This window comes from Chenopodium quinoa, unplaced genomic scaffold (genome assembly GCF_001683475.1).
Source record: "Chenopodium quinoa cultivar QQ74 unplaced genomic scaffold, ASM168347v1, whole genome shotgun sequence".
In the NCBI taxonomy this organism is placed as follows: Eukaryota; Viridiplantae; Streptophyta; class Magnoliopsida; order Caryophyllales; family Amaranthaceae; genus Chenopodium; species Chenopodium quinoa.
Window position 1 is genome coordinate 1607334 of NW_018744311.1, and position 12239 is coordinate 1619572.

General features: G+C 35.8%; 2 protein-coding genes across 2 annotated transcripts; one reads left to right on the forward strand and one right to left on the reverse strand.

The window, feature by feature from the left end:
- The first annotated feature begins 1230 nt into the window (after positions 1 to 1230).
- LOC110696025 (3-oxo-Delta(4,5)-steroid 5-beta-reductase-like) lies at positions 1231 to 2972 on the forward strand. The gene is made up of 2 exons (XM_021873287.1): positions 1231 to 1526; positions 1664 to 2972. Exons 1-2 carry the CDS (start codon positions 1488 to 1490, stop codon positions 2807 to 2809), a joined length of 1185 nt encoding a protein of 394 aa, XP_021728979.1. The 5' UTR covers positions 1231 to 1487; the 3' UTR covers positions 2810 to 2972.
- Positions 2973 to 3145: 173 nt separating this feature from the next.
- Positions 3146 to 12205, reverse strand: LOC110696023 (GTPase Der-like). The gene is made up of 12 exons (XM_021873285.1): positions 11385 to 12205; positions 10604 to 10674; positions 10223 to 10306; positions 9833 to 10126; positions 9047 to 9186; positions 8448 to 8535; positions 7999 to 8178; positions 7313 to 7474; positions 6259 to 6452; positions 5023 to 5173; positions 3894 to 4059; positions 3146 to 3763 (listed from the first exon to the last, which is right to left on the reverse strand). The coding sequence occupies exons 1-12, from the start codon at positions 11803 to 11805 to the stop codon at positions 3681 to 3683; spliced, it is 2034 nt and encodes a 677-aa protein (XP_021728977.1). The 5' UTR covers positions 11806 to 12205; the 3' UTR covers positions 3146 to 3680.
- Between the last annotated feature and the right edge of the window lie 34 nt (positions 12206 to 12239).

The window sequence follows — 12239 nt, forward strand, 5'->3', positions numbered from 1 at the left end:
TCGTCCTTTGTATAATACGATGTTTACAATATTGTTTTTCCCAAAATGGAAATTCAATTAAAAAAAATAAAAAATAAACTCTAAACTTTTTTACATAAAACTTTTATCCTAGTCATTTTTTACATTGTATTTGCTAAATTCTACTAAAATGAATACTCCCTAGTCCCTACGTAGTTTTTTTAAAGTGTTACAGTTTAACCAGCACATAGTTTTAGGCAATTTAATTTAGATAGTGGGGTTAATAGTTTATTGAAAAGTATTGAATGTGAGAGGAGAGATATAATAAAAATAGTAGTAGTGGATTTGGGTGAGGATCATGAGAGAAGAGATATATAAATATTTTAATGTACCCTTTTGCCAAAAAAGGAAGTGTAACACTTATTAAAACACGGAAGGAATATATTTTTTAGCTTATTTATCGTTAACTTTTGACCATTAAATTAGTGATTACACTGTTAACTATTTTCTTCGTTCTTTTTAATTACAAGATTGAGAGTTTATGCTTGCCAATACTTATTACGGAGTAAATCACTAATATCTTTAATTATATACTCTCTCTGTTTTTTTTAAATACAACACTTTGATTTTTGCATTATTCACATACCATGGTTGACTTGATTTTTTCACCTCTATAAAATAAATAAAGTTATTATATAATATATCATTAGAATCATCATAATGTCTAGTTTTATAATATAATTTTGTTATAATTTTTACTAATTAACAATTAAAGATATAAATGGTCAAAGTTGCGTCTTGAAAAATGTGCTTCAAAAAATGTGCATCTCGAAAAATGTGCCCGGTCAAACTGATACAAATACAAGAAAGCAAAGGGAGTAAGGGTCTGTTCTCATTGACTGAACTGAGCTGAACTGAATATTTTATAAGAGAAGGAAATTAAGAGCTGAAGTGAACTGAGCTGAACTGAAAAATAAACGTATGAGAACAGACCCTAACTCACTTATACACAGTACTACTACCTCCGTTACAAGTTATGTGCAACGATTTGACATAAAATAGAGAGGGAAAATGTCTAATCGTTGCACTTAGCCTATAACGGAGGTAGTATAATAGTGTCAAATTTCAAACATTGTTTTTTTAAAACATTGAAAGTATAATAACAAATAAAAATAAATAAACAAATAAATAAAATAATAATAATAAGGCTTATTAGAGGGGAAAAAAAATGTACTGTATAAAAAGAGGCAGTGCCAATAAAAATAGTAAGTTATTGAATTATGCATATAAGTGATATAGCGATGACATTTTTTATATCGAAAATAATTTTTTAATAATAATTATTCGGACAAAAAATCCTCATCTGCATCTCGAAACTCCCATCATCACACCTAAACAGTAAACACCTATTCACGATCTCACGATACCACCTAAGTACCTAACCCCCCTACTCTCTCTCTCTCTCTCTTCACCTCAATCATCATCTTCTTCATCACAAATCCCATTTCATCTCTCTCTCTCTCTAAACCATGAGCTGGTGGTGGGCTGGCGCCATTGGTGCAGCTAAGGTAAGCTAATCTCTCTTTCTCTCTCCTCTTTAATTTCCCAATTCAATAATTCATTCAATTTTTACATAATAATTACATCCATTAATTTGTAATTAATCTAGTTTTATCCTGATTTATTTAATCGTAAATTATTGCAGAAAAAACTCGATGATTCAGATTATGTAGCAATAACATCAAGAAACTATCAGAGCGTAGCTCTGGTAGTTGGAGTGACAGGAATCGTAGGCAACAGTTTAGCAGAAATTCTCCCTCTTTCGGACACTCCGGGCGGGCCGTGGAAAGTTTACGGCGTGGCCCGACGTCCACGGCCCAACTGGAATTCGGATCACCCAATTGAGTATATCCAGTGTGATGTCTCTGATGAAAACGACGCCGTATCGAAACTTTCCCCGCTTACTGATGTTACTAACATTTTTTATGTATGTTGGGCAAACTGTGAGTCTGAAGCTGAAAACTGCAGGGTTAACAGCAGGATGTTTCGGAATGTTATCAATGCAGTGATTCCGAACGCGCCGAATCTGAAACATATTTGTTTGCAGACAGGGGTGAAACATTACTTGGGACCTTTTGAGTCTTGGGGAAAGATTGAGCATCATGATCCTCCATTTACGGAGGATATGCCTAGGTTGAATGCGCCTAATTTTTATTATGATCTTGAGGATATATTGTATGCTGAGGTTGATAAGAAGGAGGATTTAACATGGTCAGTCCATCGACCTGGGGGGATTTTCGGGTTTTCCCCGTATAGTTTGATGAATGTTGTTGGTAGTTTGTTTGTTTATGCTGCTATATGCAAGCATGAGGGGACTCCACTGCAGTTCCCTGGTACGAAAACTGCCTGGGAGAGCTACTCCCAGGCGTCTGATGCGGATTTGATTGCAGAGCATCAGATATGGGCTGCAGTGGATCCATATGCTAAGAACGAGGCGTTTAATTGTAGCAATGGAGATGTGTTTAAGTGGAAGCAGCTGTGGAGAGTGTTGGGGGAGCAGTTTGAGGTTGAGATCGTGGAGTTCGATGAGAACGAAGGCGGGTTTAGTCTCGAGGAGAGGATGAAGGGGAAGGAAGGGGTATGGGAGGAGATAGTGAGGGAGAATAGTTTGGTGCCTTCAAAGTTGAATGAGGTAGGGACTTGGTGGTTTGTGGATGCAACTCTTGCTGGAGAATGGTATTTGGATAGCATGAACAAGAGCAAGGAGCATGGATTTTTGGGGTTTAGGAACACCAAGAATTCTTTCATTTCTTGGATTGATAAAATGAAGGCTTACAAGATTATCCCTTGAAAAAATTGAAAAATATGTAAATGTTTTTTCAAAAGTTATTGTAATTGGCATTTTTTTTGCCTTTCTTTTGGTGATAATTATTTCTTGTAATCATAATAAGATAGGAGTAATGTGACTCCTAAAACTGAATTCAATTTAATTGGCTTATTGTTTCTTACTCGAAGCACCAGTGTTCTTTTTAATTTGGATCACTTGTTATGTCAATATGAAAATTGAAAGGTAATAATGCATCTTAATTCTTACCAAACTTATCCCAAGCCTTGAGGTTCACTTTCAGATATCTCAATCAAAAGTTCTGAACCTGTCAACGTCAAAAGAGGGAGACCAATATCGGTGTTAAACTCAATATTTAAATTTAGATCAGCATAGATAAATGAACAAGTATAACAGTTACTCAACTATACTCGGCTCCATATGCCTCATTTAAATGCTACATTAACTCATTAAGGTAGTTCTAAGTTGTAAAAACAATAAATTGTTGACAGATAACTACTATACAACATAAGCTATAGACAAATCCATAGATAATTATCGTAACAGCTACGCCATCATTTAATAAGCTTCCCCACAGCACCAACCTCCATACCTCACCAGAACTGTTTGATTATGATACGCTCTATCATGAGAACATTCACGATCTCAGCAGAATTTCTGTACTATCGAAGGCTTCTTAATCATGTACTTGTGTGTATGAGGCGTTGAATGGCATAAAATAGTGCCACAAGGAAAGTATGGATTCAAAGAAACTCAACCGTTATTTTTTTAGATCTTCAGCTGAACCACCAATCTAAAACTCTTCAATACAGCTCTCACTGATGCTGAATTGCTGATAGTTGTTCAAGGATGTCCAAAGCTTGTCTAATGAACAATATTATACAGTTGCAACTTCTTTTCTTTGATTTTTATTGCTTGAAAGTTTTACCCGCGTCTTTGTTGATGTGCTTCGGCTGCTTCCTGTAAAATAATGCAAGTAATTAATAGTCAGCAGAGCAGCCTGCAAGATTATGTAATGATTAAAAAAAAAAATTCCCCATTGTTCAACTTTCAGTAGAAGCGAAATATGTATATGAAACAGCATGATGACCTGCATCTTTGACAGTTTTCCTTCTGCTGCGCCATAAAAGACGAATTGGTGTACCAGCAAATCCAGCATCTGAACGCAATTGCTTCTCCATATAGCGACGATAAGTCTCAGAGAAGAGCTTTGCATCATTGACAAAGAAAACAAATGTGGGAGGCCGGATAGCAGCCTATATGACAAAATGTGAGCCTTGAGGAACTTCCAAATAGTAATGCACCAAATATAAGTAGGCCAAAAAGTTTAACAAAGATCGGATACTAAAAAATCACTAGAACAATAGTCACATTACTCACATATAGTAAACAAGATAACCACATAATAGTCCCTTTCCTCAAAGTAGTGGGAAAATAGAGAGTAGATTTTCCCATTGTATCAATTAGATTTAGCAAGAGATAATTTGGATATAGCACAACTATTGTAAGGGTTTACTGTTGAAATTATAGTCAATCCTTACTGTTGAGGGGATGGGATGATGTGACTATTATCTTTAGATGAAGAAAAAATATTTTGCACCTAATACCGATTTCTAGAGTTTCTACATCAATTACTATTACATGCCAATATGCTTTGATTGCACTCCATAGGACAAGCTACAATCAATATACTTTAAAATGATGCCCCACTTTGAATGTTTTCGTTTACTTGACTAACCAGGGAGCTGGATGAAAATTGTGATTTTAACAATAAGGATATCTCAGTCACCTACAGTCTGACACTCAACCCTCAGCAATGATTAATGCAATAATTGTCATATAATGGATACGTTGCTCACTGAATTATCTCAGAAATGATTTGTCACATAATGGATAAATTGCTTGCTGAATTATTTCAGCAATGAATTGTCACATAATGGCTACTTTGCTCGCTGAATGTCTGTAGCAATTTGATATGCAAGTCCTAGCATTCAATTAGCTCACCTGATTCTCATGTAGTGTAGACATTAAGATAGAATGCCAAAAATAAAAATATTAGCACCAATGGGCAAAGAGACAAGACGCACTGAAATAAATGCTTGTTCAAGAAACTGCAAGACACTAGGGACCCGATAATCATGCTCCAAAAGATAGAAAGCAAGAAATTTTCCAGTGTTTTTAAAAAATAAACCAATATATATATATATATATATATATACCTGTGTGCAATAATATACACGTCCCCTCTTCCCTGCTCGAGTTCTTGGTGGAGCTTTAAAAGCCACAGCCTCTCGGACAACTTGATTCAATGTGGCCGTACTTAGCCTTCTTGACCTTTCTTTCTCTACTATGCTGGCAGCAACAATGATCCTATAAAGTATAAACATGATGGAAATATCAAAATGTCGGCAAGGACAGTAACTATTGGATGTAGCATGTATCTCCTGATAGGTCCCAATTAGATGTAGAACTCATGCATTCCATGCTAAAAATTTCCAGGACTAAATGCAATAACCTCTGGAACAATAAAATTGAAACTTTAAGCAAACTTAATAGTCAATATAAGTGGAAAGCTTTTACAAATTTCACAAAATATCACCAACTCATGTATATAAAGCCTGACATGAAGCTCTCATTTATGGCAGTGTGGAGAATCAGATATGCAAATACTTAAACCTACAATTTCAACTATGTTTCTGCTCATTAAAATTCTTCTAAAGTCATTCATTACAGGATACACACCAAGTGTTCCTAACTTCCTATCTTGGTACTGCACTTCTGCTCACTCCCCTGCCAAAACCCTAAAATATCTGAAGATTACTGTTGAATTTATACGGCTACTACTATGTTTCAATGGAAATACTTTACAAAATAGTGTTATCTAGGAGGCTAGGACTTAGATGACAATTAAAAGGAATAGAGTGTAAGAATGCAGACCACACTTTGATTCACAACAGCTCAAATCCAGGTCCTATAATGGTGTCATATTGACCATGGAGTTCTGAAAGTTTTTCAAGTAAAAAACCATCTTTCACACGAATCACACAACATGTCATAAGCTCTCAATCCCACAGCAAAGAGGATAAGAGCAACAGCTTCAAGGGGAAAAAAGGAAAAGAAAAAAAAAATGTAAAGGGCAAGGCATGTATAATTGTATATAATTAGGCAAGGACTTCAATAGCCATTTTGCTCCAACCAAAATATAATCTCAGATTTCAGCCAGTAATCCACTGCAACGGATAATAGTCAATTTCATCAAGAACCCTAACCCTATAAGTCGCAAAGAAAGTCTTTTAGCACAACAAAGAAGTAGAAGAGTATTAGTAATCATTCAGTAAGTCATAAATCTCATCCACCCCACATGTATGTAAAAAGCCAAATAATAGGATTTTGATTCAAAATATGCTGATTTGCAATCATGTTTATTGAAAAGCAACTATCGGGATAGTTCATACTTATCAACACTTTGACCAGATATTGCAGCAGCATAAACAATGGGTGCCCAATGAAGACTGCGAATCTTCTGTCTAACATCTTGCTCATATAACACCGCTGTCTGTTGGTTCTTATTTGGTATTGTATCCCATTTATTCACAACAATCAAACAGCCCTTTCCTTCCATTTCAATTCTTTCTGCAATCTTGTAGTCCTGGAAAATAATATAAATGGTATCAAGCCCTCAGATTACAAAACAAGAAGCCATAAGATAGACCGTCAGGAGCATATACACTTTTTCCTTCAGCCAATATGAATGCACAGAAAAACCGCAAACGATTAATTTATAACTACCAGATGATCTATAGAAATATGTTGCATAATTATGTTTGGAAAGAGGAATAATATCAGAGTGATTCTACAAAGAAGTAGAAAACTAAGCACTATGCAAAAGCTGAGCAACCAAAATGTGAAAAACGTTCCTATTTTCTAGGAACCTAGCCAATGACCAGAGCCTCTCAGCCCTCAAGAGAAAAACAAAATAATAGAAAGTAATTTGTTAATATACTCCGCATTAAAGCATGGCAATAAATAGCATGATCACTCCCTCCCCTGCCAAACCCACCTGAAGAAAAGGGGAAAACGACTGCAATTTTATGTATAAAATTAAGTTCATCATCTATTACTCTACATAACAGCATCCACAATGCTGAAACGCAAAGCTTCTAAGTTCTAATATTTCATTTTCCAAGTTGGACAGCCAGTGTTATCAGTCATGGCACCATCTCCGAGCATAAGTCCATACAAGGTAAACAACATAGAAGAAGTGAAACTGAAGGTATGATAATTATGAAATATACAAATCCAGACCTCTAACAAAACAGAAAATTGAAAGCCTAGCATTGACTGTCAGCCAAAGGTCTAAAAGACCAAAACACATTAAGAAGATAAAATTCATTATTTGGGGAGCACCCTGGTCATTAATGCAAAAGAAGCAGTAAAACTACAAGTAATTGTATAAAACAATTAAAAATTTACCCTTAACTGCCATGGAGAACCTGAAAGACAAGTTACCTGTTCAGTTATACAGGCCATTGCCTCAATGACGAGAGCAACAACATCAGAGCGACGAATAGCACGGAAAGCTCGATTAACAGATAAGCCCTCAGTGATGCTCCCCGATGATGCTACAGCCGATTTTCTTCTGATTCCAGCAGTATCAATAAGCCGGAACTTCTGCAAAAGATGTCAGAAGTTACAAATACCCCACTATCAGAGTCCACTAGCAAGCAGGTAAAATGTACCACACTATGGAGGGAAGTACTGGTAACCCACAGGAGGTAAGGGGAGAAAGGTAGCTCAGTGGTAAGACTGGTAACCACTAACCAGAATATTATGACTTGGGAGAGAAGAAGGGAGTTTAAAGAAGGTGGTTCTTGCCACCACCAGTGTTTTCATTTTGAATTAAGACTCTGAAACTGGAGACAGAGAACAGGTTTCCAACTAAAGACAGAGATAGTTCCCCCAGTGATGGCCATGTTCATTGTTCATACAACCAAAAATAAATAATATATAAATAAAAATAAAAATAAAGGCTAAAACTTGATAATTTGCATGAATTTTTATAGAATTTTAAAAGATGACATAAAACAGGAACAGATAAATTACACCACAAAAGCATTTCAACAAAAATCTGAAAGTTATCCGCCACCAAAATGCAAAGATAGAGCGAAATAAATAATATTCACACAGAATCCAACCTGTCCATCTGGTGCTGCAAATTCGGTATCGATAGCATCACGAGTAGTACCACTAACAGGACTCACAACAGTCCTGTCCTCCCCAACTAATGCATTTAATATGCTGCTTTTTCCAACATTTGGTCTGCCTACAATTGCAATAGCAGGGATGTAATTTTCTTCTTCAAGATCTTCAGGCTCCTATACTTGCAAGATAGACAACACGTCAAATGTACACTTCATGAGTCAATATACTAACATTAATATTCATATAAAGGAGACAATGGAAACACAAAGAGCAGTTCATGCTTCAGGCATCAGTTACACCAACAATTGGAAAACAAGCAGAGTTAAGACTTTTCTGTTTCATATAGAAGTCTTCGGTTTTCTTAGCTTCTTCCTAGGTCCTACAAACTTAAATTAGGTTAAAGAAACTTTTTTATAATTTTAAACGAACATTTATCAGCTACCTCAATTTTTGTCAACCCTGAACAAACAAGATCAAGGAGCTCCCCAGTTCCACTTCCAGAGATTGCAGAAACAGGAATAGGAGATAACCTACATCACCAAACAGAACATGAAAACACTTAAGAGAAAGGCAAAACAGAAGACAAGTGAGCATTTAACATTCTAATTTCTAAATATAGCTTGTACGGCTGTACATGTTTATCTAACTAGCGAGTACATCCATTCACCCTCATAAAAGGGCTAAAGGACTGAAACAAAAACATATAGGCTATATGCAAACAAGCAAATATCTACCCATATACACATTCATTGAACAGGCATGTATCCAGTTTTCGATACAATTGTAATACAGATGCAACCTTACCCACATATTCTTACTTCTTAGTTCTTACCCACATTCTCACATTTTCCTCTATAGAAGTTAGAGACTTCAACACTTTAAATTTTCCTAGATAGTAGCCCAACTATTGTCTTTGTCTTGCATTTGCACATAAATACTGGGACCACAAAGGCTACTTCCAGGTAGAGAGTCACCATAAGCATTTAAGGGACAATAGTGAAACATGAACATGAAAATAATCAAAGGTAAAGTATAACTCACCCCAAAGACCAAAACTCTGATACCTGTGCCAGCCCTTTATTGGGAGATTCACATTTGTTAACAGCAAGTATAGTATTTTTCTTTGAATAGTTTTTACGCAGCCAATCAGCTATTTCCACATCACCTGCAGTTAGGCCAGCCTGTTCAGAATTGTTCTAGTGAGATTTACTTGAGAGGGAAACAATATGATCAACTTAATCTTAATGTGGTGCACCTAAAATAAAAACTCAAGGAAAAATGAATGAAAGGTCTGTGCACCAATTAATCTTTGTTTTTCTATCACCAGGGTCCTAATAGAGAGAGAGAGAGAGAGAGAGAGAGAGAGAGAGAGGAGGGGGGAGTTTTGGCCTCATGAATCATCAAGAGAGAGAGAGAGAGGAGGGGGGAGTTTTGGCCTCATGAATCATCAAGAGAGAGAGAGAGAGAGAGAGAGAGAGGAGGGGGAGTTTTGGCCTCATGAATCATCAAGATGTTTGTGTGAGACTGGGAGAAAACACAGGTATCAGAAGTCTTGGTTGCAAATCAAATTACCCTAGCATAAGTCGCCACTAAAAGCAAGCTCGGTCACTCACTTGAGCTAAGAGAGAGTAACTTTGAAAGGAAGACATAAACTCAAAAGAGGGAACGAGAAGCGTCCATATTCTATTCTTCACAAGCAAGAGAGAGTGAGAGATCTTATTGGAGGCTCCAGCCAGAATTAGGCTAAGGCATTTGCCCACTAAAAAATGTAAGCAAAATGCTTTGGTAATGATTTAAAAAGTACTGGAAAGCAGGATAGAAGCATACCTGACCATCAACGACAAAAATGATGACTGATGACTCTTCAACAGCTATAGCTGCTTGTCTCTCAATTTGAGAAGGCATTCTAGCCACAGCGGCCTCCCTAGCAGCCAATGGGATTCCCTCCATACCAATAGTTGTGGATACATTCAAGTCCTCTACAACATCTTCCTGTGATTTGGATAACGTCACAACTCCTCCAGTATCTATGACCATGAATTCATGGTCTCCCCAAAAAGACCTTCCATATAAACGGTCCCTAGTAACCCCAGGCTCATCCACCACAATTGCTTTGTTACCCTATGGAAACAAGATTGGAATCAAACAGGGAACAAAAATTTTCAAAAAAAAAAAAATTGGTGGACGGAAACTCAAGCTAAAGGTTGCTAGATATACCCCCACTAGACGGTTAAACAATGCTGATTTACCAACATTTGGCCTTCCGAAAATTGCAACCTTTGGAAGAAGATGGTCTGGTATCTGCAACCATATATTTAAACAAACAAATACATCAAGCTTTCTATATCACTACAGAACTTTTACTCCTAAAGAAATCCTATGAATTCTAATTAGACATAGCTTATTAGCTTAAGACACGTAAAGTCGGAGGTACATATATCCTTGGTCCGTATGTTAACACTTTACAGAGAGCATCAACAACCACCCCCTACCTAAGTATAGTTGATCAGAATTAGTGAAACAACATATTTAACTAAGGAAATAACAGGCATATGCAAAATGTTGAAGATAACAAACAATAAGTTCTAATTCACTAACATTCTTAGGTACAGTTTTCTGTTGTTGCTGTTTTCCTCCCGCGTCTTTACCACGATTCGTCCCGTCTTCCTCTATGATCAACATACAGAGAAATTTGAGACCATATATCCAAAAAATCTCCTCAATGAAAGGAAGGTGAGTAGACTGAAATTTGCTCTAGCTACAATCGATTCTACATTTGCTCAGCGTATTCAACAGTTAAATCCATTAATCTCAATTCATATAAATAAAGCATTCAACTCCACATTTAATAGCATATATAACAATTTCATCCAAGAATTACATGCACGAAATCTACATAATAAGACTTTTACAGCTAATTCAGATTGAAAATTAATAATTTATGTACATCAACATCGAATTCTCAGCTTATGTATACATGATTAAGAATTTCAAAGCAATATTAGATTGAAAATTAATTATTTAATATCAACATCAAATCCTCAACCTAAGCACACATTATAATAACAATTTCAAAGCAAATTCAGGAGAGAATCACTAACTTAAATAAACATCAAATTCTCAGCCTAAGTATACATTATAATAAGAATTTCAAAGCAATTTTAGATTGTAAGTTAATAATTTAAATATCAGCATCAAATTTTCAGCCTTAGTAGACAATCTATACATTATAATAACAATTTCAAAGCAAATTCTGATTGTAATTTAATAATTAAATATCAACATTAAATTATGAGCCTAATTATACTATGAGCTACCAATTGATTAGACAAAAGAGGAAAAAGAAAACGCCAATTGATTAAGCTTAGAAATAACGAACCAATCTTCAATTCACGAGACAAAGACGTCGAAAATTCGCGAACAACAGCCTTAGCTTCAGCTTCAAGCTCTTCTTCATCAATGATGAAATCCTCATCACTCCCCTCACTTTGATAACCTTCGTAATCCAAAATCTCCTCCTCCTCAACTTCATCATCATAATCATGGTCTTCTTCTTGTTCTAGATCTTCGTTTTCACCAGAAGCTTCAATTCCGCCATTGTTGGACGGCGAGCGAAGAACAGAAGGTCGAAAATGGAGGTTTAGGGAAGGTTTATGGAAAGAATTGGAGCGAAAAGGAGAAATTTGAGGAGGAGAGAGAGTGAGATAAATAGAGAAACTTCGAGAAGTTTGCTGCTGAGGAGAGAGAGGAGATATGGTTTTGGAGAGAGAAAATGCAGCCATTTTTCCTGTAATCGCCATTGTTGAAGCTTGGTGGTTTTTGGGGGGTTTATCTTCTGTATTTTAATAGATTGAGAAGGCGTATGATAGAATAGAGAGCCAAATAAAGCTACTGTACGCTTAAAGCAGTAATACAAATAAAATGTCTTTTTTTTTCTTTTTTTTTCTTTTTTTTTTTAAGTTCAAAGTCTCCTTGTTCTCATACGATTATTTTTAGCTGAGTTCAATTCAGTTCAGTTAATGAGAACAAGCCCTTATGTTTAAAAGATAGGATGAGTGATGGAAAGAAATGGGGTAATCAAAAACTGGAATATGTATTTATAGTTTTCGAGATGAAGAATGATGAATTAATATTCCGAAGAATTTTACCTTATTAAGTTGTCGAGTCAATTGATGGTATTATACTTGTGACCTTCAATTAATCATGAAATAGATGGAAAAATAAGTCAATTTTG

Bases quoted from the DNA above. Each gene is read 5' to 3' on its own strand.
- LOC110696025 (XM_021873287.1), top strand. From the start codon at position 1,488: ATGAGCTGGTGGTGGGCTGGCGCCATTGGTGCAGCTAAG. The intron at 1,527-1,663 runs GTAAGCTAATCT...AAATTATTGCAG, and splicing joins GCGCCATTGGTGCAGCTAAG to AAAAAACTCGATGATTCAGA.
- LOC110696023 (XM_021873285.1), bottom strand. From the start codon at position 11,805: ATGGCGATTACAGGAAAAATGGCTGCATTTTCTCTCTCCAAAACCATA. The intron at 10,127-10,222 runs GTATATCTAGCA...TTGTTTCCATAG, and splicing joins TGTTTAACCGTCTAGTGGGG to GGTAACAAAGCAATTGTGGT. The intron at 8,179-8,447 runs GTAGCTGATAAA...TTGCAAGTATAG, and splicing joins CAGGGTTGACAAAAATTGAG to GAGCCTGAAGATCTTGAAGA.